The 26674-nt window shown below is 33.5% G+C and overlaps 1 protein-coding gene across 1 annotated transcript; it reads right to left on the bottom strand.

Moving 5' to 3' along the window:
* Window positions 1-769: 769 nt before the first annotated feature.
* LOC115889763 lies at window positions 770-9350 on the bottom strand. Its single transcript, XM_030909835.1, has 4 exons — window positions 9163-9350; window positions 4000-4212; window positions 3757-3929; window positions 770-1450 (listed from the first exon to the last, which is right to left on the bottom strand). Exons 1-4 carry the CDS (start codon window positions 9163-9165, stop codon window positions 1093-1095), a joined length of 747 nt encoding a protein of 248 aa, XP_030765695.1. The 5' UTR covers window positions 9166-9350; the 3' UTR covers window positions 770-1092.
* Window positions 9351-26674: the final 17324 nt, after the last annotated feature.

The following is a 26674-nucleotide window of genomic DNA, read 5'->3' as shown; positions in this document are numbered from 1 at the left end:
TTTTAATATAAAGAGTCCCTACATTTTGGTACCAAGATCGCCAGACTTTTTGCGGAATAATTAATAAAATATTAATATTCAGAAGCGTGCAGATTTAACTACCATTTTGAGTGATCTATTTTGATACATACAATTTACCAACAAATATTTTCAAACATCAAATTTTTCATAGTCTTATTTTATTCTACTTAACATTTAATTATTAATTATACTTAGCTTTAGTTTGTCTCAGCGTTTCATTTGTGTAATTCCTAAAATAAGTAATACCTATATTCTGAGTTGATTTCTCAGTTCTCAACTTAGAAGTTTTCGAAAGTAAATGGAAAACTGAGTGGCGCCCAGTATATTATAAAGACGTAAGTATCATAATTTAATTTTCACTAGCTTACGACCCATTGCTCACCGGCGAACAGCTCCGTCGCATAGTATTAGTTGTTTTAATATTTTTTCCGAAAGAAAATTCTTATAAATAAACATTCCATCATTTTTTAATAACTTCTAATGCTACAACCGCGTTTCGCTAGCTACTGTAATTTTGGAGTTACGATTTTTTAAAATTCTTAACCCCCTCCCATACCCTCTTACCAACCCCCCACCCCCACCAAAAACTAATGGCCAGATTCTCGGGTGCCATAGTATTTTTGTGCCAAATTTGGTGAAAATCGGTTTAGCGGTTTTTGAGTTATCGTGTTACAGACGGACAGACAGACAGACAGATACCATGAAAATATTTGGTATTTAGGTCATTTATGACCCAAATAACTCATTTTGAGTGAAATTAAAAAAACTTTTTTTTTGCCGATCTTAATAGCCTACCATACCTATTAGTATGGTCTACTTGTTTGATGAACTTTAACCGCAAAGTGTATCAGCCAAAGACATTACTATGGTATCAGCTAAATCAGTTTGATAGTCAAAATGTAATTATTAATTCCTAGATTAATTAAAATGACCACTGTGCGACGCATTGAAAACCTTGTACATTTTAATAACACTAAATGTAAGAATTGTAAATAAATATGCGATGGTTTGTTTTTTATTCAAATATGGTTACTCATAATAAAATCCATCCATTTAAATGCACATTCAGATCTAGTTCTCTTTACTTTTATCTGAGTTATTTTCATTTTCCGCATCTTTATCATTTCTAACCCTATTTTCCGACCTAATACCATGAATCTCAAGATTATGAAGCACATTTCTTCTTAACGGCAAATGGTTGTTAGGAGCTATCATCAGTAAATTGTTTCCGTTTCGGTCATAAACCGGTACTGATGGTGAGGAAAGTACATTTCTTCGGCATCTGATTCTACTTCGACTAATATGGTTTACGGACAAAGCTGTACTATGTCTGGTGACAGTTTGAAGGTCTTCGCATTTTATGTTTACTTGGATGGTGGTCGAATTGGTCTGCTGCCATTCCAGAACGTTAGTTAAAAGTCGAATATATCTGAAATTAATTATTAAAAGTTAATTTTGCTATTTTGCCCAAATAGATACCATACAAAAGAAAAAAAAATGGCGTCAAAGACGTGGAATAATCGATAAAAATTTTGGCGGGGTCAAATTCTAAACGTCGAACTAAAAATTGACATAAAACTTGTTATGATAGAAAGGTTAAAAAAGGATAGAACATTTCCAGACCCACAAATCTAAAAAAAATTAAATAATTAATTAAACTACACCATTCAAAAATCAGTTTTACTGAATATGAAAATAAATTACAATCTTCCTAAGGCCAACTGGTAGTAAGCGCCATTACAAAACTGGCTAAATAAATGACGGCTGCTAGGGCTTGACCTCGTCTAAATTATTATCGATTGTCATTTTTCAGCTGTCTTTTTATGCGTTTTTAGTGCTATTTGTAATAGTGCTATTTGTATATAGTGCTACTGAAGACACACATACACACAGTGGTGCCTTGAGTGACGTAAGTGAACACTAAAAACAATTATGGGACATTCAACCCTTAAGAAAGTGAAATTAGGGATAAAAGTTTGTGTAAAAAATTCGTTAAAATCTGGTTTAGGAGTACAAAATTTTGCACAGAATTGAACACTAAGAAGCGATTTTTGGAAATTTGTATCCTAAAGAGGTACAATAATACCTTTCACCCTTAATTGTAATAAAAGGGTGAACCTACAATTAAGGATGAAAGTTTGTTTAAAAAAATTGAAATCTGTTCTAGGAGTATGAAATTTTGCACCGAGGTTCCTTGTGAAACGTAATTGGGCTCAAATTAGCGATTTTTCAAAATGAAAGTGTTGAGTGTCTGTCAATTTGTTTAAATCGGTTCGAGAAGTCTTAAGTGACTTAATTGAACACTAAGAACGATTTTTGAAAATTAATACCCACAGAGTGGGAAATTGGGAGAGTTGTGTAAAAAAATGGTTCTCTTAGTAAGTATGAAATTTCGTAGAAGGGTTTGTAAGATGATGTAATTCAGTACTTAAAAACATTTCTTGGCAATTCATCCCCTAAAAAAGTAAAATAAGGGCTAAAAAAATGTTATAAATTGTTTTTGAAATAAGTGTTGCTCTAAGGCAGGGTTACTTAAAGTGTGGTCCACGGACCCCTTAGGGGACCCCATATGTATCAGGAGTCCGCATTACGTGGGTGCGGGGTCCATTTATAATCGACGCGGATAATATCAGCGATGAAGATCTCATTAAAGATGACTTAATTGACATGAGATCAAAAGAAGTTTTGAAAGTTGAATTTCATGCAATAGATCTTGGCGAGTTTTGGTGTTCTTTAAGTCAAGCTTACCCTCTTCTTGTCAAGCGAGAGTATAGCCGTTCTGATACCATTTGCTACTACGTACCTTTGCGAGGCAGGATTCTCGGTTCTGGTCTCAATAAAACCAAAAAATTAACGTTCTCATTGAGGCTAAACAGCAGCATCCTACACACTAATTTACTAATGTACGTGTAATAAATCTACTAATAATCGTTTTCTTTTTATGTAAATAAGGCTTTTTTTATTTTCCTCTTTATTTCTGATAAGGGTCCGTGGAATTGTACAAATTGCGAAAGTGGTCCGTGACTGCAAAAAGTTTAAGAAACCCTGCTCTAAGGTTTCTAAGTAACGGTCCTCAGCACTTTAATGCGATTTTTGAAAATTTACAGGATAAAATTATGGGAAAATGTTTAAAAGAATTCACCTTCATATTTAAGCTATAATATGATATATAGCTTCATATTAAGCATCCACTTATTTTTAAATTACAAAGAGACGATAACGAAACAAAAGCACCAAAATTAAAAGATTTGCCCTTATATTTAAACTCAAAAAGCATCAGCCTCTAGCCGCTACCGCGTAACTGACTCTTCCACTTCTGACCAAATCATCGAAACAAAATTGCAGGAATAAGTTTAGATTTCTTTCGTTTCAACCTTTTTCTCGTAATTATCTATTTTTTATTTTAATACGAATTTGATTGCTTTAAATGTCTTGATTTTAGAATCGAATGCACCATGTCAAATTTTCAGTCAGATGCTGTATCTATAGACTCCGGTCGTATTTCCCGGATACTAAGTTACCGGCAGCCGCTAGAAGCTTGTCAAAAAATAAAACGAATTTAAATACTAGCACTCACTCGTAAGATCCAGTGAATGTTAACATTTACTAGTAAAACTTTGTTTCAAAACTTCTACTGGTTTAGTGTTCGCAAATCAGTGAATGTAGCTTTTACAGACAATTCTTAACATTCACTGCTTTCTGGCTTTTACTTTAACATATATTTACTTATATTACCTTATTGCCATGCGTAGAATCTCATTCTTTGACAACTTCTTGTCCGGAGGATGCGTTGGAACAAGTTTTCTTAACTCGGCGAAAGCACCGCTCACATTTTGCTGTCTCCATCTCTCTCGTGTGTTCGTGAAAATTTTCTTTACAAATCCCCTACCTTGCAGTTCTTTGGGAGCCTATGTTAGAAAACAAGTAAAATATTAGGGAAAAACGCCGTCGGAATAGTTGTCGAATTCATCTATTTACCTGGACCGAGAATCGACTTAAATCCAGTCGTTTTTCTTCATCGCTATCGATCAGAGACAATTCGTCTGAAAAATCGTCTTCATCTGAGAAAGAATCTGCCTCATGACTGGAAACAATTGCTCTGCAACTGTTTGGAGAGGCTTCTCTGTTGAAGTCGTTATCTCCGTCGATACTCCATTCCATATGAATTTCCGGAGACCTCGTTATCAGAGGCTGAAATAAAAAATACATAATAGTTTCAAAACAATATGCTATGTATAAAATATATTACTCTATAGCTCAGTACGATTAACTATCATTTTTTAGTAAATCAAAGAATCTAAAAATTATTAAATCAATTATTATATTATTTTTAATCTTTTATATCTAATATTTAGCAGCGCACATATGAGTATTTGACCCAAAAACCTAGCCAAAATTCGAAAACGTAAAGTTGGAGAAATCAATCTCCAACTGGTCTATTTCTATAGTAAAAAACTGGTCCATTACATCCCTTAAAATGTTGCCACTCCATTTTTTCCTGTGACACGATATATGCGCGGGAAAAGCTCAGTATAGTCTGTGAAGCGAATAACTTTGAATTTGACAGTTCCCGCGGGCTTTTCTAGTGTTAATTTTATTAGGTTAGCAACTTGCGGCCCTGCTGACGCAATGCCGTCTCTAATAGAACAGCCTCACTTGACTATAGCTGAAATCGCACTCCATAGTCAATGTAGATAATTTTAGTGTTAAGAATAATAATTTAAAAAAATATGTGGTCATCTTTTGACAAGTTTATATTAGTTTATTAATTGTAGTAAACATTATGTGGTGTGTGGTGTGAATATTTTATATGTAATTTTTTGGATTATATTCGACACTATTTTTTTCATATGACACAACACTGATGAAGGCTATAATGTTATCCGAAACGTTTTTTTTTAAACCAAATAAAAATAATGAAAACCAAATGAAAACTTAATCAGCGTTTTTCCCGAACCTAAATCCCAAGAAAATCAAAGATTTTAGAATAATTTTACATATAAAATGACAGCGATCTTTATTTCATAGCCATCGCTGACGCCTTTTTTTTCTATGATATTGTATTATTTGCAAATAAAATGTTTCGAACATTGATACTTGCAAAATATACATATAAATTTTGTGAATGCAAATAACAATACATCACTATTAGTAGGTATTGGATGTTTTTTGTTAAATTAGATCGATTTTCAAACCCCAAAATTTAAAATATATTTTACATTTTATCCATTATCTGATGTACCTATTCATTATTTGTATATTTTAAAACATTTGCTGCCTTTGTGTGGTTCATAGTTTATTTGCCAAAGTATTTATTACTATAAATAGGTATATGTATTGTATTTATTAACTGTATATTATGTATATTTCATGAAAACTATATCATTTTTAAAATACAATGTTTATGAATGAACATGTATCAATAACAATGTATCATGAATACATGTTTTCCATGTATTCTACAACATATTTATTACTCCGTAGTATCTAACCAGCCTGACGTCATCAATCTCGCTCCGAGGCTGTTCTATTAGAGACGGCATTGGTGTGATATTTAGAAATGTCAAAAGCTGACGACATTTTACTTTTGGCAATTATGACATTTTGTGTTGATTTTTGCAAGAAAAGGAAGAACTGTCACTTGTTTTATTATTTTCCTTTTCTATTTCACGAAAGTAAAAAGAGTTACCTATCTGATTCGTTCAGGCACTCAGTTTAAAGAATATCAGTAACTTTTTTGACAGAGGGGTTTTATATTTGCCATGTTGGTAAAAAATAACGGTCAAAATTCAAAGTTATTCATTTTTTAGACTATAGTAGAGTGTATTGCGCTCTTTTAGACTAACGATATACAACTTTTATTAAAACGTTCAGTGAGTGTTTTGAAGGGATGTACTTGTATAAAAAAAACTTTTAATCTACTTTTTTGTTAAAAGAAATAGTTATTTTTTATACAAGACGATAAAATGGCATTTTATCGTCGACCGAAAAGATTAATTCACGAGCGATGAAATCGCGACTGAATTAATTTCGGGAGACGATAATGCAATTTTTCGTCGTGTATAAAATAATATTTTTTTCCATAGCAAGTTACGTTTTAAAAAATATTGAGAAATTATTATTTCAAGGGATTTATTACGAGTAGAAAAAATATTGTGCTGGGTTGGCGTTGGTTTCTATGTAATTTGACAAAAAAATAAAGCTGTCTCCAGCTGTCCCCAGCTGTCTCTTTAGTTGTCAGTTTTGAGTCAATATTTTTCAATTCTCTTTCGTGTCGATTGCTGATTGAACTGGAGCCAGAAATGGCTCAAAACGAAATAAGTAAATTACCAACAGATATTCAGGCTGAGGCGACAAACGCCATATCCAAACTACTTCCATTTAAATTCCTAATAACTTATGAAAAGGAATACAAAAATTTAAAAAAATGGAAGCAATTAAAAAACGTGCGAGACGAAATAAAGTTTTTAACCTATCCTCGTTGTTAAAGTATCATTTAATCTGCCTTTGCGGTTAAAGTACTATTTTATCTACTATTTTTGATAAATATAAGGCAATTTTAACAGTTGCTACGGAAAAATGTGTCTGATCACAAAGAGATTGTGTTTGATCACTAAGAGGTTGTGATACGAAAATTGTTGACACTCTGCAATTTCGTGATTTTCAATATAGCAAAATCCAGAAACACACACATTACTCTTAATTTCAAAAATCGCTTTAGATCTAAACACATTCATATGATTAGAAGTTTAGGACAAGCCACCTTGACCAGATTTTTTTGTTGCTATAACTCAAAAACTAAGGGAGATACAAAATAAAGTGAAGAGATCGATTCTGTAGAGAATTAAATGTCCTACCACAAATATTGGACATATATTAATACAGCTTTCTTATATCTTTGATAATAACAAAGTTATTGGCGAATGAAGTTTTTTGATGACGGACTGACGGAAACCTTGTTTTTTGGATTCCTGGGGTCAAAACGTTAAGAAAAGTGCTTTTGGTCATAGTCAAATTTCGCCCTAAACCAATACTTTTCTTATCATAAATTATGAAAAGTAAAAACATGTAGAGATAACAACAATCACCTGTGGAATTAAACATGTCGAATTTAGCGCGCCTGACGAGCGTTGGACGAGTCTGGCAAGGCTTTCGAGATGTTCCACATGAGCCAGACTATTTTTTTTTCTTAACTGCACAACATCTCTCAATAATAGAACTATTTTTATCGCTTATTTCTTGATATGTCGTAGCGCTGAATGTGTACTTTACGTAAAACGGTATCGTTTTTGAGATTCACACCTTTTGTTCCAGAGATATTTGGTGTTAAATGTTTCGAAAAACAGAAAAATATATTTCTTTTGTAGATTTTCTCAAATAACTCGAAATCTGTTACAGATATCGGAAAACGGTTTTCAGCATTCAATTCTACATAATATGAACTATCAGTGGGTTTATTTTAGTTGCGATCTGAGAGATTTCGGTTTTTGATAAAATCGACAGAATTCTCTTGACAACATTTTGGAAAATCGATTTTGCTTATTTCTTGATATGTCGTAGCGCTGAATGTGTACTTTAATAAGTACTTAATAAGTGCAATATATTTGTACTTTCTAACGCATTTTCCGCTCCAACCCATCAGAATATACCTCTACATATACCGGGTGCGTCTCAAAAGTGGCTCACACCTATAACTTTTTTATTTTTTCGGATAGAAAAACGAGATTTGGTATGTTAGTATTTAACATAAATTAGGATTGATTGACGTATTCAATTGTTTTTGGTCACTTCCTGTTTCACCGGAAATAACCACAACTTTTGATTTTTAAATGATACTCCCGGTATATGTTTTTACTTTATTCAATAGAAAATGTCACTCTGAATAGAATGGCATATCATATGTCAACTTTTGACATTTTCGCATATGGTTTATTTAAAATTATAACATGAGGTTCCTAACAAAAATTTTTGACTCGAAATACCAAATATGTGGATCAAATTATTCGTAAAAAATGCTTTTTCCAAATATGCTAATGAGCCACCCTCGTTCCATTTGACAAAATTAAGTTATGATTGAAAATACGATTTGTGCATCTTTTAACAAGTCAGTAAAAGACACTAAAAATATTAGGCGATCAAATCTATTTTCCCAAGGCCTCTTCAATAAAAATTAGTGTTTTTAACATAGGTATAGCACTCTAGATTGAAATTTAAAATACGATTTTTTCTTAAGTGAGAATGTCAAAAGTTGACATATGATATGTCATTCTATTCAGAATGTCATTTTCTATCAAATAAAGTAAGAAAATACCAAGGGTGCCATTTAAAAATCAAAAGTTTTAGTCATTTCCTGTGAAACAGGAAGTGACCAAAAACAATTGAATGCATCAATCAATCCTAATTTAGGTCATACACTACCATACCAAGTCTCGTTTTTTTTTATCTGAAAAAATAAAAAAGGGGTGAGCAACTTTTGAGACGCACCCTGTATATGAAATTTGCTTAAAATAAGATACCGAATAATTCTATCTGTATTTTCAGTCTGCCGACTGGGAAAATAAGTACCGAAAATCTTCACTGCCTCCTAGACTAAGGAAGGCATTGACAAATCACCCTTAATGGACCATTTATATCAGATCAATTTTGAAAATATTCCACTAATCCAATACAATGTTAAAGCTAAAAATATTGGTGATGTGCCAGCAGTGAGACAATTTAATGGTGTCGGAAAATCGTTCTAAATGTCCATTCGTATGGACTACTCTCTATTTTTTACGATGCGAATGTTGGATTGGCTTAGTGAATTGTTTTTTACAAATGGCTTCGTTTAAATCGTCCATAAGTGATTTAACTGATATTCACCAAATTGAAGTAAAATTATGAAACCCTTGAAGTAATTTGAAAATTGTTTTTGAAAATAATCTCTTGAATAATTGTTGGACCTCTCCGAAAGGTTTTATGATTGAGACCATTTCAAGTTGTCATGGATTTACTCTATCGATCTATGAAGGTGTCATACGTTTATACCCAAAAGATATGTAAACCCACGTAATGCTGTATGTATTTTTTTAGATTTAGGGCATCTAATTAGAATAACAAATACATTTTTAATATTAAAATTAATTATACAACACTTCTTACCATCTTTTCCTTCACCAATCCTATATACCACTTCCAAACCAAACAACCCACACAAACACCTACCGAATATGTTTCCTACTTCTACCCCTCACGACCACAAACCCCCCAGCTTAACTTTCAATTACCTCAAGAGTCAATCACTACCACCAACACAAACGGTTTTTCTGCGGCACCCAGAGGCAAGAGGCTTTCACAGCCTCGGGCGGAAATGACCGGAATAATAATTCGCGATATCAGCATCACACATCCCGTCGCCGGCCTCTTATCACCGCTCGCCAGACACCCCCGCTCGGGCCAATCGCAAAGCCGGGATCGGGATGCGAGGGTCGGACTGGTCACGCCCTCGAATTCGTACCTTTGCTTCCAGGGGGAGTCTGGATACGTTTGGATAGTTTGGTGGAGTGAGAGGGAACGAGGGGATGGATTAGGGTGCGTGGTTTTGGATTGTGGAAAAAGGTATGGAGAGAAGTTCTGATTGATTTTCTTGTTGGTGTTATGAAAATACTTTGTATCTTTATTGGTTCGCCAAAATCGAATTTAGATGTGAAATAAATTGAGAATCAAACTGCACTGAAAAAATTAATTTGTGAATTTAATAACACATGGTTATTTTTTGCCACAGATTATTGTAGTAAATTTACCATCCGTTCTTTAGTTTTACAACTCGTTTGTAAAATCGCTGTATGGCTAATTTGTGTGGCATGTATGTAAATATGAAGTATATCTTTATATTCACCAATATACTTTGTGAATTTATGTAAAGAAGGTATATCTCATAGTAAATTTACTTATTCATTGTAAATTTATCTTTTAAAATCGCCAACCTCTTGTACTATTAATATAGAGTACCAACAAATTTAAATATTTTATTATAGTGAATTTACAATTACTTTTGTAAATTCACAAAGCATTAGTAAATATCAATAAATTTAATAAAACACGTGATTATAATTAATTATAATATTTATTCTAAAGGTTAATAAAAAGTCTCAAAACAGAAGTTATGTATATAAGATTATAAGATACTCAATTCCGTCTCTTCTTGTCTAGAAAAACCTTACTGGAATTAACCAAAGTAGGAATAGGGAGGAATAGGAGTCTAACCAAAGTAGGAATAAAATTGCCATTAGATTGTAATTTTGCATTAGATGCAAAATAAAAAAAAACATGCAAGAAATAGGTATCTAATCAAAACAGTCAACTTACCAACTTAGAGACTTTGGGGATGTATAGAGTCCTCTACTCCTGGTCCTCTATTAAATTTGTCCTCCGAAACACAGTCTGAAAGAATAGGTAAATAATACTTGAGATATGTTGATAAAGAGAGATCATGGAATAATTATGTTTACAAAAAAAACTGTGTGTGGCAAGTTTGGTTCACCATATAGGCTTGGTGAACCAAACTTGTCACGGATCAAATCCTCGGGCTTGATCTGTTAGATTAGATTCTTCTATAAAAACCATCAAAGTCCGCGGACTTGTAATGTTCTTTCTTTCTTAAGCGATTTATTTTTAGTTTTTAATCAAAAATTTACTATAAAACGTCATGGTCCAGGAGGTAGGTAGTAAAGATTTTCGGTACTTATTTTCCCAGTCGGGAAACACCGATACAATATTCGGTATCTTATTCTAAGCAATTGTCATATACAGTACGTCTGTCCGTTCTATAGCTACGGGGTATCGGTGAGAGGGGAAACGATATTCTCTCGATGTTTTTCGTAAAAAATTAGACGACGCGTTTCATCAATAAAAATTCGACAAATTTGCAAGTAGCCAATAAAATGAGTATGCGGAGCGATATGCGGTGACGTACTCTTCAAGTCGACGAATAAAATATATTGTTGTTTATTTAAATGTTTTTTGTTCGCATTCCTTTCATAGACACAAATCCAGCAGACGTACTGTATATGTGGGGGGGGTCCGATGAGTTGGGGCGGAAAATGCGTTAGAAAGTACAAATATATTGCACTTTTTTTTCCAGCGATAAAAATAATTCTATTAGTGAGAAATATGTAGTTAAGAAAAAAATAGTCCAGCTAACCCGTGAGAATGGGTAATATGTCTGGAAAGTGAAAAATTGGATAAAAATGATTGAAACCATTGCCCTTATTTTTGCAGTCTTAAAAAATTGTCAGATGATAGTTTATATTATAATTGCAACTGCAAATATAGTCTGGCTAATGTGGAACATCCCGAAAGCCATGCCAGACTCGTCCAACACTCGTCAGACGTCTCTAAATTTGGCATGGTCAATTATACAGGTGATTGTTGTCATCTCTACATGTTTTTACTTTTCATAATTTATGGTAAGAAAAGTATTATTTTAGAGTGAAATTTGCTTTGACCAAAAACACTTTCCCCAACGTTTTGACCCTAGGAAACCAAAAACCAGGTTTTAGTCCGTCCGTCCGTCATCAAAAAACTTCATTCGCAAATATCTTTGTAATTTGTAATTATCAGAGATATAAGAAAGTTATATCAATAATTATCAAATATTTGTAGTAGAAAATTTAATTCTGTACAAAATCGATCTCTTTACTTTATTTTGTATCTCCCTTAGTTTTTGAGTTATAGCAATAAGAAAATCTGGTCAAGGTGACTTGTCCTAAACTTCTCATCATATGATTGTGTTTGGATCTAGAACGATTTTTAAAATTAAGAGTACAGTACGTCTGTTCGTTTTGTAGCTACGGGGTATCCGTGAGAAGGGAAACGATATTCTCTCGATGTTTTTCGTAAAAAAATAGACGACGCGTCCCATCAATAAAAATTCAACAAATTTGCAAGTAGCCAATAAAATGAGTGGGTGGAGCGAATTGCGGTGACGCACTCGCAAATCGACGTATAAAATATATTGCTGTTTATTTAAATGTTGTTTGTCCGCATTCCTTTCATAGACACAGATCCAGCAGATGTACTGTAATGTTTCTCGATTTTGCTATATTGAAAATCACGAAATTGCAGAGAGTCAAAAATTTTCGCATCTAAAAATACGAAATGTACGACCTGACTTGTGAGTCGCCCCGCCAGCCTTTCGTAATTGTAAATGACAGCTAGACGTGTATTTTCTATGAAATTATAGTATTATTTATAATGTGGCAAATATTAAAATCCGGAAAAATAAGATCAAAAATTTTGTATTTTTTGCAATTTTCAAAATGCCGATGCCGCCAGACTCATTTGCCGATTTCGTAAATCAGGCACACTTCCTTTTGATTATTGTTTATGAAAGTATCAAATGATGCGTTAAATTTCAAGCATGGGAAAATAGGAATTATGGATTTCAAAAATCTGTCAAATTTTTGCATCCGCAAATTTTTTGATAACCCTTAAATTATATTAATTTTAAAATCCGCATCCTGTTGATAACTCTTCAATTATTAATTTTAAAAAAATTATACTTAAACCATTAAATTCTAGGTAAAAAGGTGCTTTGAAAATGTTTTCATAAAAATACAAAATTTTATAGCAAAAAAGTTAAACGATTTGTTAAAAATGCACATTTTTTAAAAACACCCAGTAAAATTGAGCCCCAGACACCAATATTAGTTTTCGTCTATCTCCTATAGAAAAGGGTGTTTCCCTTTAAAAGCGTTCAATTTGACTCACCTGTACATATCAAAGCGGGCATGTATCAACAAATTCAAAATATTTCTTAAACAATAATTGATACACTTCTACTATAAAAATTATTATGAGTAGTAGTATAGACTAGGATATAATAAAAATATCCGTAAATGGATATATATTATTCGTTTCTTGCTAATTTATTCATATCGGCATTAGCTTATATCATCTTCGTGGGAATAAAGGACAGCGAAATGATTAATCCGGAGCGAAATTTGTCCGGGCACGCTTTTTTAATCCCCTCGTCCAAATTAATTTGGGCTCAAGAAGCGAGTTAGATCGGGCGGAAAGATTAAAAAATAAGCTGGGGTCGAGATTTGACACTCGCCACCACCCTTCCTAATAATGCCCAACTACAGGGCCATTAGGGTTGCGTTTTTTATTTATTAGGGGAAACGTTATAAGTGATTTTTTATCGGTACAGAGACCACGTGTGAGTAAATATAAAAATATTGCTTCGTATGATGGATAGGAAAAAAATCTTATTTTTTTTCTTCTAATTTCAAATATACACTCACCGGCAAAAAAATCCGGCCACTAAAAACAAGTGCCAATTTCAAAGTTGAATTTCTCTCGAACCACTCATTAGATTTTTATGATTTTTTTTAAGTTGTAAATTAATTCCGTCTGAACGGATGCTACGTCAGAAATTTTTGCTAAATTATTGCTAAATCCCTTTATTGCTAAATCAAATCACATTGTAGCCTCATCTTTTGTGAGCATTTTGTTTTTTTTAATAACCACATTATCTCTGTTTGTATTGGAGATACACTGCTTTAAAACGAACGTCTCGGAAAAATGCTTTGCAGGCAAAACCGCGATTCATCCGCGGAAACGACTTTAGTCCATTGCTCGATATCCCAATTCACATGTAATACAAACCGAACATGTGCTCGACGATGTCTTGGAAGTAGTTGGGGTCTTGTGGTAGGCCTTCTTGCAGACAAGTTGTTTTCTTTTAGTTTTCGTCGGATTGTTCTCTCAGAGACTTGAGTTCTACGCACGGCTTGTAGGAGATGTTGATTCTGAAACGCTGTAATTCTACGATTTCGTAAAGTATTCAGGGTAATAAAGCGGTCGTCGATTCCATTTGTCTTCCGTTTTCTTCCGGAACCCACTCGCCTGGTGAAATTTTCCGTTTCCATATACCGATTCCAGGGGCGCTATTCTGTACAATCGTCGGTATCGGCAAGTTAGCTATCGGTACGTACGGCCAATGAGCGTCGTGTTGATTGTTGTTATCATAGTTTCCGATCGGCCCTATGACAGATATCGCAAATTTGTACCGACGACTCTCGGTATCTCTATCGTGCCCTTGTCAACCTCACGGTAGAGATACCGATTTTCATCGGTACAAATTTGCGAATCTGCCGTAGGACCGATCGGTAACTATGGCAACAACAATTAACACATTTTTAATATATACAAATACGTACCGATAGCTGTCGGTAACTTACCGATACCGACGATTGTCGATGCCGTATACAGAATAGCGCCCCAGAGGCGCTATTCTGTACAATCGTCGGTATCGGCAAGTTACCGACAGCTATCGGTACGTACGGCCAATGAGCGTCGTGTTGATTGTTGTTGTCATAGTTACCGATCGGCCCTATGACAGATATCGCAAATTTGTACCGACGACTCTCGGTATCTCTACCGTGAGGTTGACAAGGGCACGGTAGAGATACCGATTTTCGTCGGTACAAATTTGCGATATCTGCCTTAGGACCGATCGGTAACTATGGCAACAACAATTAACACATTTTTACTATACCGATACCGACAGCTATCCGTAAGTATTTGTATATAGTAAACATGTCTTGATTGTTGTTGTCATAGTTACCGATCGGCACTATGACAGATATCGCAAATTTGTACCGACGACTCTCGGTATCTCAACCGTGAGGTTGACAAGGGCACGGTAGAGATACCGATTTTCGTCGGTACAAATTTGCGATATCTGCCATAGGACCGATCGGTACTATGACAACAACAATTAACACATTTTTACTATATACAAATACGTATCGAGAGCTGTCGTAACTTACCGATACCGACAATTGTCGATGCCGTGTACAGAATAGCGCCCCAGGCATCCTGGACTGTGGTTCGAGGTATAACCAGAGTATCAGACACATAACGTTGACTTCGGCCATCCCCAATTAAAACCACAATACGAGCAACATCCGTCACAGATAATAAAATTTTTTAATTTGACAACCGTTGTCATATTGCAAAAAAAAATAATCATAAATCCGTTTTCGCCTATGTCGCATGCCGCCTTGATTATTTACACATAAAACTTTCTGCCTGCGAAGCATCTTTCAGAGACGTTCGTTTTAAAGCAGTGTATCTCCAATAGAAACAGAGATAATGTCATGATTAAAAAAATAAAATGCTTACAAAAGATGAGGCTACAATGTGATTTAATTTAGCAATAGCCAGAGAGAACACTAATAACTAAAGTGAGAGAGACCGATCAACGTTAATTTTTGAAGACTGTGTTTGTGGCGCGGCCTTTGGCGTCTAACCCGAACTATGAGCGCATTATCGATATAGTAGGTTGCATTCATACCTATATACTGGCGCCAAAAATTTTAAATTTGTATATTTGAACCGAATCTTAATCTTTCAAGTTTATAATAAGGAATCTTTGTAGTTTTTTTAGATTATTTTGTTGACAACGAAAATTTATTATTAGACTTTAAAGCATTAAAACCTATAAATAAAATACTGTTTAGGAACATACTAATTTATTTAACTTCATACTCCTTGCCATACTCCAACTCAAGGCTGTAATATTCAATATCTTTTTTATCTAACTTGGTTGGAAGTGAACAGGGAAGCACGGTTGAGAGCTCGCACAGAGTATCAGTAGGTATTCCGTAGATATTCAATGTTTTTGATAATCTTTATTCTATAACAAGAACCTAGCAGTTGAAGAAAATAATTTGTATTACTGGAAGTAATACTAGGTATAACACCTAGTCGTTCTATAGGTATCAGAAAAGAATGTGATGTTTTAAATTAAAAAAATTAAATTAGCAATGTACGATTATTATGTGCACTCACTATTACTATTAGGTATGTTAAAATAATTACCGAGATAAAACTTACCTTTAAAGGAAACGTTTTGTCTGGGTCTCAACCACAAAACAAAAATTACAAAAATGCCGAATAATCGTGGAATCTGAAATAATCAATGACAATAATCTTCTCTTCTGACAAGCTAAAAGAACAGGCACATTCAGTCAAAAACAATTTATTACTCCGATTTGCTCCGATTATCAACAGATTTTAGTTATCTCCTTCTAGAACTAAGAAATAGAAAAAGCTACTGACAATCTAATTAATCCTGTCAAATGTTTAACTTGCAAAGTTAAAAACTTCCTTTTTTGACCGCCTAAATGCTGTGTGCGTCTGCCATGCGCGGTGACAAAATAAACTTGTCTACGAAATGCCCTATTCCACAAGCCCTCTCATTTTATTTATTAGTTTCTCTCTGGCAATAGCTACTACAGCTGCTGCACCCTACAGGGTGTTACAAAGTTCGGGCAAAAAACTTCGTCTTATTGTTGTGCCCTGTGTATATGCTCATAATAAAATCGGAATAAAAATTTCTGACGTAGCATCCGTTAGAAGGAATTAATTTACAATTAAAAAAAAATCGTCTAAATCTAATGAGTGGTTCGCGAGGAGTCCAACTTTAAAATTGGGGCTAGTTTTTAGTGGCCGGTTTTTTTGCCGGTAAGTTTATTACATTTTAATTAATTCTTTCTGTCCCTTAATATTATACCGGGTATATCTCAAAAGTGGCTCACCCCTATAACTTTCTTATATTTTAGACAAGAAAAACGAGATTCGGATGTTAGTATAATATGACATAAATCAGGATTGATTATTTAATTGTTTTTGGTCACTCTGTTTCACCGGAAATGACTTCAACTTTTGTATATTTCTTCTTTATTTCATAAAAATGGACATTCTGAATAGAATGACATATCATATGTCAACTTTTGACATTTTTACTTAAAAAATAGTATTTTAATTTTCTTTTGTAAAAATGTGTTTTGTATTTTAATAATTAAATTAGTTATTGAGCACTGTATTGAACAAGCATTTATTGGCTATTAATATAGGAAATATAAAATCCACCCCAAACTGTTCCCAGCACGTTTCCTAACAATGGGGCTTTAGTGGTTATGTACTAAAAATCACATAAAATGAAACACGTGCATCTTAAATAGAGTAATAGAAAAATAATCTGTAATTTTCAGTCATCATTTAAAATTTTTTAGATCAACTAACAATATATACAGGGTGAGTCTTAATTAAGTGCAAATATTTTAAGGGGTAGTCTTTGGGGGTAGTATATTTTATCTTCGGAAACACGATTTTGAGTTTTTTCGCGAAAAGGAAAATTGAAAATTAGGAATTTGTTATGAGTTTTTTATTTGAAATTTTAAATCTAGTGTAAAATCGGAATATAGAAGAAGCTATATAATTTGGTAAATTTTGTATAGTTACTTTTGATATTTGTATATTAAAAATTTTAATTATCCCCTAAATTAACTCTAATTATAATTAGTAAATTTCTTAAAATTCTTTGAAGTATAACTGGACGCATTTGACAGTTTTTTACAACGTCATTACTGTATCACAGTTTATTTAAATATATAAGTTACAATAATTTTGTTACAAAAATCATATTAGAACAACTTAAAGATTTATTAGTTTTAAAAGAAATCATAAAGGCTTATTATGAACTGTAGATATTCATGAGACTTTTTTTGTTTATTCTGATTAGGTGTCAGTATCTACAGAACGCAGATCATGGAAGATTTTAATATCCTATAAGCCTCAGCAATAAGTTTCAAGATTTAGAGATCACACTTCCAGTCCAAATTCTGTCAATGAGTCAGGGAAGGGGATTTCAAGAGGCGACATCGAAAAAATGACAGAAACTAGACACAATTGTCATTGTCATGTAGTTTCCCTCTGTAGCAGATGATTAAAACTGAATTTTAATCAATGCTGATGATGCTAACATTAACATGGTTAGCGAAGCGCGCGTTCAGTGCAAAAGTATAGTGTGTATTGGTGAATTGTGGTAAATTAGTGTTTTATTGTTTATTGTGCTGTTGTAACAACTAAGTTTCCAACCCTCAACTTTAATACATTTTTCTAATTAAAAATAATAAAGGAGGAGTAAAAATAAGATTAATAATTTAAATGATTAATAAAATACATAATTTTTAGTTTTTTACCAGCTTATATTTAGGTAAATTGTTTTTATATGTACCCTATTTCTTCTGAAAGACTTCATATATATGAATTTGTTAATTCAATTATAATTGTTATAGATAATTACGTGGTATTTTAAACAATCAACTATAATATTATAATAGTATGCTAAGGGCTGGCAAAGGTTAGTCTTGGGTCGAGATTTCCGTATGTAAGAACAGTACAATCCGTTTATAATGTACTGAACAAAGAGAGGACAGTAAACACGTTGCCAAATGTATGAAATAAACCGAGAAACTGTGCACATCGCTAAGAGACGTGGAAGGGGATATAGCAGATTTGTCGCAGTTGACCGGTCGACCCAATCAATACCTCTGTCAGTGCTTAAAGTCCTAGGGAAAGGTGTACGTCATGCGTTCAGCTTCACGATTTAATTACGTCTCGTGATTCTTAATTTGTTTATTTATTAACGAGTCGTTGTAATTTTCCCTATAGCTTGAATTTTTTTAAGTGCAAGCTGAAACACTTGCATTTTTGGTAAAAATAAGTGGAATTGAGTGGGTGTTCGATAGTGGTCGCGCTATTAGAACTCTGAATTCAAAAATCGATATCTCGAAATCTATTAGAAATAATAGATTTTAGTTTTTTCAAGAACTTTGTTAATATTTCTGCTATATTTTCTTTGTAGACAGTATGTGAAAATCTTTATCAATAAAAAAATTACACTATTGCTGAAAATTGCTATGCTCTAAAAGTAAATGGATGGATTGTTTACAATTTTTGAATGGAAAAAACAACCTTATCGAATTTTTCTTATGTAAACATATTGTAAAATATCCGATCTTGAAAATAAAAAAAAGTTTCAATATCTAAAGTGGTTCTTGAGTTATGGCCTGTTATGTGTTAAAAAGTTGAGTTTTTAAATTATCGCGATTACTGACGTTTTCTCGTTATAAAAAAAATGACACCCTAACGATATCCTTATAATTCCATTTCAGATGCTCAGAAACATGTCTAATGATTTTATCTAGTTATCTCTTGAAAAAAAGTCTTTTAAAAATAAGCGGTTTGCGATCGTGATTTTACTTTACTTGATAGGGAAAGGCGTATCGGCAACGCCGCAACAGCACACCGTCGCGCGTCGCGTCGGTCGGTCGCATTTCTCTCACTCCGACTTAATAAGATCCCTATGCGATTTACTTCCACACATGTAAATGCCGACCCAAAAGTAACAGTTGCCAGCACGGTATAGCGTTCAACACCTTGGGAGTAGCAAGGTACAGCTTGCCATGCTCTAGCATGGCCAGCGTAATACAAAACTGAAGTGTCAAAACGAATGACAATGTCAGGAAATAAATAAATAAATGCGACAACTTGACATTTTTTACAGCAGTGCTACCACCTGAATCCCCAGCGCGAAATTTAAATTCCAGTTAGTCAGCACCTATTCGTCCATGTTTGGCAATAATAATAATACTTAATAGCTCCCGTATATAGCGTTTAACGCCTTGGGAGTAGCAAGGTACAGCTTGCCATGCTAGAGCCATTCGGTATACATGGAAGGTAATGTGGCTACCACAACGCTTCATCCGCCTATTATTACCTCAGGATTGTGAATCCCAAGTACTCATTTAGGGCTGAGTCGACCTAGGTACCCAAAACTATTTTTATTTTAATAAAAATAGTTGGCTGATAAAATGCGGGCTGTGCTGCAGGGTTCGAACCCACAACCTTAGATAACAACGTGTTTGGTAGACGAGAGCTGTACCTCACGCCACCTGGCACCTATCAACTAAATTACTTAATAATACAAAATAAAAGAACTAAAAATGATAAACATTTTAAAAAATTGTTTGAAGAATATTAACTTATTTCTATTTTTTTTTTTTAATTCTAGATAACTCTAAACATCGAAGCTCGTTGAGCGAGCGGTCGGAAACACCCTCGTTCATCCCTTGACTGGTGCCCCTCCCTATTTAGATAGTAGCATATTGACGTGTCAAAATACCCTTTGTTGTCACATTAGCCTCAAGTGCGCATCAAAACTAAAATAAACATCGGTGCACGCTTATCTCGTTGGGAAAAGTCAGCAAGTATAATTACAAATGTTTCTGGGAAAGTGAACTTGATATTTTTTAGATCTTATCGTTGGAATGGTCAACAAATGGGCGAAATGTATATATGCATAGATAGGGATGCGAACGATATCAATATTTCAGAAATTGATGTTTCTGAAATTGTGTCAAATATAAAATTTTTGTCTCTATTTTAAAAGCAAAGCATTTGATATAAAGCTTCCAAGAAAATTTAACAATAGTTTTGTATGATCCTGTATCATCCATATTTATTGCATAAAATTTAACATAAAAAATATAATAAATACACAATATCTCAATTATTAATATTATTTATTTTAAATATGTACAATTTGTAGTAAAAATATACATAAAAATATAAATCTAAATAGTTACCACAGTAGCTACCTATAAACAAACATCCTGAGAGTTTGAGAGTTATGCCTATACCAGTCTGATAAAAAAAATCTTATGATAAAGTATAGGATTTTTGTTTATCAAAGTGTATTAAACAAAACTTATTACAAATATACTATGTGATCATAAATAATAGGCATCAAATTAAATTGTATTCTCTAATTTTTTATATGTTTTATGTTTTTAAAAGGTATGTATTTCTATTAAATACAAATACCGTATGATCGAAAAAATAAACGCCGTAGAGTTAGCTGGGAAATGACGATCGATGACATTTCCCATATAAATTTACATATAAAATGGCAGCGATCTTCATTTCATAGCCATCCCTGACGCCGTTTTTTTTCGATCATACTGTATTATGTATAAGTACTTACTCTATTATAGATAAGTACTTAAGTACTTATTTTTTTTCGTTAAAAAGAGTGTATATTCCTGTAAAGTGACACTATTTCTTAACTCCATAGATTTTTACATAAAATGTCTTCTGATTTAAGCACATTTCTAGAAAATTTCAGATTATGATATTTATGCTTTGTATTCTTACCTATTCATTCCTAACATTCATAAAATTTGTGGTAAAAACTTTAACGTTTTTATTTTTCATTTATTTTCCAGGAATAAATAGGTAATGTCCATTAGAAAATACAATTTCATAACCTATTCAATTATACAGGGTGATCCGAACTGTATTCCGAAAACTTCGGCAGCATATTCTGCAGATAAAAATAAGTAAAAAAAAATCGTATAAATGTATGTCCTAAAATGCTTAGTTTCCAAGATACAGGGTGTAGAAGTTTCATATTTATTTCAAATTTTTTCCAAATAATTTCTGAATTAACGTCAATATTTGGATGGAAATTCGAAAAAAATGAGAAATTTTTTTTTAAACACATGTGTTTAACTGTTTTGAAGAATAATAACTTTTCGTCCGTACCTGTATAAAACTACTGAGTATAAAAATATACATTTCCATGATTTTTTACGTAAAAAATGTCTCTTGGTAAAAATCCCTACAAGCAACCGTTCTCGAGATTTTTAGAATGGAAATAGTCAATACACGTCATGACGTCATTATTGACAAAAAATAAACATACTGAGTAGATAGTTATTTGACTGAAACGATAAATTTAAAAACTTTTTATTTTTTTAAATTAATCACAATTTTTTTTTTATTTAGTCAACCATAGATAATTTCGATTCCAAATATCTCGAGAACCATTACTCGTAGCGATTTTTACCAAGAAACCTTTTTTATGTAAAAAACGTCGTAAATATATATTTTGTTACTCAGAAGTTTTATACAGGTAAGAACGAAAAGTTATTACTCTTCAAACCAGTTAAAAATTATGTAGGTGGCGCCCTCTACAAGTAGGAGTCATATTAACATCAAAATCAAATTTCTCATGTCAAAAAACTTCCATACACCAATTTTCATCCAAATATTGACGTTACTTAAATTATCTGGAAAAAATCGAAATAAAAATGAAACTTCTACACCCTGTATCTCCGAAACTAAGCATTTTAGGACATATATTTATTCGAACTTTTTTACTTATTTTTATCTGCGGAATATGCTGCCGAAGTTTCCGGAATACAGTTCGGACCACCCTGTATACAGAGTAACCCACTGTTCAATTTTTCAGTTCCACCTCCATATCGTGCTAGTTAATCGCATCAGTTATGTTATAGCAGTGTATCTCCAAAGTGGTTCAGGTCTACGTTGGCGTGAAAATGTGATGGATTTTCACAAGTCCAGGAAAGTTTATCTGGTTTCGATAGTAAAGAACAAAAATGTTGGCTTGCCTTTACCTCTTAATGTAGGCAGATAATACACTAATCAAAAAATTGAGAAAGTTAAAATAATCCAATTTTTTCTTGGGAAATGGCCATATTGAGACTTTAAAAAAGATTCCAATTTTCTTATTTCTTGTCCAATTTTTTTAGCAGCTTCGATTGTCATTCAATCCTTACAGACAGCGATTTTTTTTGGTCTACGGGCTTGTAAAACCATTTCAGTTAGGTCGGCATATGAACAGAAAACCTGTTTACTTAACATTATTTTTTTTAATTTCCTTGATTTAAAACCTCCCATAACTTTTTTTGAATAGTGTATTTTAAGGCCAATGACTATTGCTTTAAAAAAATTAATTATCAATTTATAAAGCAAAATATTAGTCGGTGCATATTTTCCCAATTTCTAAACTTGTCATAGCTAGAATATCAAAATGATGATATTCACACATATGTACAGGGTGGCTCGAATTCGACGCTCATCATTGGGATTTCGGAAACCGTAAGAGATACAGGATCGGTTAAGTAAAGGCAAAGTTGCGCAATTTGATGCTCAAAAAAATGCCGTGTTGCATTTTTATTTTTTATTTTTATTTTTTTTGCATAAAATATTCTGGTGATGGAATTTTCTGTACGAAACATCGGCAAATATCAAATTGACTATATATAGTGTTTTAAGAGTGATGAAAGGATTTAATTAAATTGAAAAAAAAAATCAGGTCCGTATTTAAAAAAACTAAGTTGATGATGGTCGCCAGAAGCCGAAATGTCAGAGTCAATATTTAATCACACAGAGTTATAGAGCAGGAAAAATGGCCATGATAATGTGTTTTTTTCATTTTAAGTTATCTTAACAAATAAAGCCAGGAAACAATAGAAAACAAAATTGAAAAATCCGTTTTTTTTCGAATATATTCGGAATTTTTCAAAATGCAATACGGCATTTTATTGAGCATCAAATTGCGCAACTTTGCCTCCACGATCCTGTATCTCTTACGGTTTGCGAAATCCTAATGATGAGCGTCGAATTAGAGCCACCCTGTACATATGCTCAACATTTAATTGACTGCGCTTGCCAATATATCTTCCAAATATGGACATTACTTCAGAAATTATTTGGAAGAAATCGAAATAAAAATGGAACTCGTACACCCTGTATCTCGGAAACTAAGCATTTTAGGACATTTATACGAACTTTTTATTTGTTTTTATCTACAGAATATGCTGCCGAAGTTTCCGGAAAACCACTAAAGTTTGAACCACCCTGTATCACAATTTTATTTTCTATAAACCGAAATTTAAAGCCGCGTCTTCACTGGTAAAAATGTGCGTCGAACTAAATAGTTCATCGCAAATATGTGCATGCCAATCTAACTAATTTCTCTAAAAATATATCTTAAACAATAAACACAATATGAAGCTATTTTGTAACAGTTGGCAACCCTGTATATTAGGGTGACCCAAAAAAACTAACCTATTGAATTTATGGGTTAAAATGAACCTAATAACCGAGAAAAAAATATCCCCGGAAAGCAGGATTTTTAGCCCAATTTTAAAAGGTGTCGTTGAACATCCAAAATTTTCCATTTAAATAACACGTAAAAAATCTTTTTCTGTTAAAAGTACCATAACTTTAAAACGGTTTACGATAATTTTTTTTACATCGCGGATTCTCGTAGAGCATAAAATTTCCTAAAAAATCTATCTAAGAGTAATTTTTAGCCGACCATACCAACCGGCAAAAAAAAATTTTTTTAATTTCACTCAAAATGAGTTATTTGGGTCATAAATGACCTAAATACAAAATATTTTCATGGTGTCTGTCAGTCTGTATGTCTGTCTGTCTGTCTATCTGTCCGTCTGTAACACGATCAGGGACGCGCCAAGTATTTTCGGCGCCGTCGCGTCGTGCGAAATAAGGGTAGGCGCCTTTCTCCAATATTATAATATTAAGCCAAAATTTCCAATGACCAGAAGCGCGGCGCTTGACATTGGTGGATAATATATTTTCACCACTAGCGTTCATAGATAAAAGTATTACTTAAATTTTATGTTAATTTGTTGATGTTCCAAAAAATGGTTTTATTATTTTTTAAAGTCAGTGACCGCAGGCGCCTTTAAGCTGGATTTATAAACTCGGAAGTTGGCGTTCAGTTGAGGTTCAGTTGCAGTTGGATGTTCGCGGCAGTTGAGGTTCAATATTTTTGCCTTTATAAACTGTCAGTTTCGGTTGTAGGTTAGGTTTGGAATTGTGAAAATTTCGAACGTTTTTCTTTCGATTTAAAAATACTTCTGGTATTTGTCAAAGTTCAAACACAGTAATCCACGATTACGCAAAATATAAACATCACATTAACAGAAATAATGAAACAACAATAAGGGTCATTTTCCAATGCATCGGCGTACTGTGCTTCACGTGATCGACAGGCGCTTATTCATTGGCTGTCACCGAACGTCGCCAGCGGTCGCCAACTGCCCGCAACTGCCGACATAAACATTGACCATCTTTGAACTCCGCTGAACATAAAACGAACTGCCAACTTTTCGACCAACTGACTTTATAAATGTGCGCGTTCATTTCATAGCGTTGAACATTTTGAACGGCAACTGAACCTCAACTGAACCTCAACTCCCGAGTTTATAAATCCAGCTTTAGGGCTTTGGCGCCGTCGTGCGCCGCACAATCTTGCCCATATGGACGGCGCGTCCCTGAACACGATAACTCAAAAACCGCTAAACCGATTAAAATCAACCAACCAATTTTGGCACCAAACCAAATTTGGCACAAAAATACTGTGGCACCCGAGAATCTGGTAAGCGGGGATGGGAGGGCGTTAAAAATTTTAAAAAATCGTAACTCCAAAATTACAGTAGCTAGCGAAACGCGGGTTTCAATTTAATATTAGGAATAATATTTGCAACAAAATTTGTAATAACATCAAAATTAGTCCAAGTCGCAGTGTTTGAGATATTCCCTGTTTCCGTAGTCCGTTTTTGAGAAAATCCGTGTGGAGAACTCCAAACTCCCATCGCACGCGACTCCAGGTGGCGGATAGGGGAAATAACCGCGGACCAGAATTGGAAAAATTCCTTTACTTTGAAACTAAAAGAACTGCCTACCAACTTTTTATTAACATATTTTAGTATGGGCGGCTATACGTGCCTCCCGGCGCCAATTTTTTTCAATTCAATAATTCGTATATTTGAAAGCTTTGAAAAGTGAAAAAAATCAAAATAATATGCAGTTTTAGTGTTTATTGATTAAAAATGTTTATATTTAGCAAAAAAAATTGGCGCTGGGAGGCACGTATAGCCGCCCATACTTGATATTTTTAGCCGACCATACCAATAGGTATGGTAGGCTATTAGGATCGGCAAAAAAAAGATTTTTTAATTTTACTCAAAATGAGTTATTTGGGTCATAAATGACCTAAATACAAAATATTTTCATTGTGTCTGTCTGTCTGTCTGTCTGTCCGTCCGTCTGTCCGTCTGTAACACGATAACTCAAAAACCGCTGAACCGATTTTAACCAAATTAGGCACAAAAATACTGTGGCACCCGAGAATCTGGCCATTAGTTTTTGGTGGGGGTGGGAGGTTGGTAAGGGGGTATGGGAGGGGGTTAAAAATTTAAAAAAATCGTAACTCCAAAATTACAGTAGCTAGCGAAACGCGGTTTTCAAATTAAGATTAGGAATAATTTTTGCAACAAAATTTGTAATAACATCAAAATCAGTGAAAGTCGCAATTTTCGAGATATTAACATATTTTAGTATGGGCGGCTATACGTGCCTCCCGGCGACAATTTTTTTTATCTCAAACTGCGACTTTGACTGATTTTGATGTTATTACAAATTTTTTTGCAAATATTATTTCTAATCTTAAATTAAAAACCGCGTTTCGCTAGCTACTGTAATTTTGGAGTTACGATTTTTTAAAATTTTTAACCCTCTCCCATACCCGTTTACCAACCCCCCACCCCCACCAAAAACTAATGGCCAGATTCTCGGGTGCCATATTTTTGCCTGTATTTTTGTGCCAAATTTGGTTAAAATCGATTTAGCGGTTTTTGAGTTATCGTGTTACAGACAGACAGACGGACACCATGAAAATATTTTGTATTTAGGTCATTTATGACCCAAATAACTCATTTTGAGTGAAATAAAAAAAAAATTTGCCGATCTTAATAGCCTACCATACTGTTGGTATGGTCGGCTAAAAACTAGATTACTCTCAAATAATTAATCTCAGATAGATTTTTTAGGAAATTTTATGCTCTACAAGAATCCGCGATGTAATTTTTTTTATCGTAAATCGTTTCAAAGTTATGGTACTATTAATGGAAAAAGATTT

Source organism: Sitophilus oryzae, unplaced genomic scaffold (genome assembly GCF_002938485.1).
Source record: "Sitophilus oryzae breed Bouriz unplaced genomic scaffold, Soryzae_2.0 scaffold_847_pilon_pilon, whole genome shotgun sequence".
Classification (NCBI taxonomy): Eukaryota; Metazoa; Arthropoda; class Insecta; order Coleoptera; family Curculionidae; genus Sitophilus; species Sitophilus oryzae.
The sequence above is the reverse complement of the archived record's forward strand: the minus strand, read 5'-3'. Positions and strand labels throughout refer to the sequence as shown.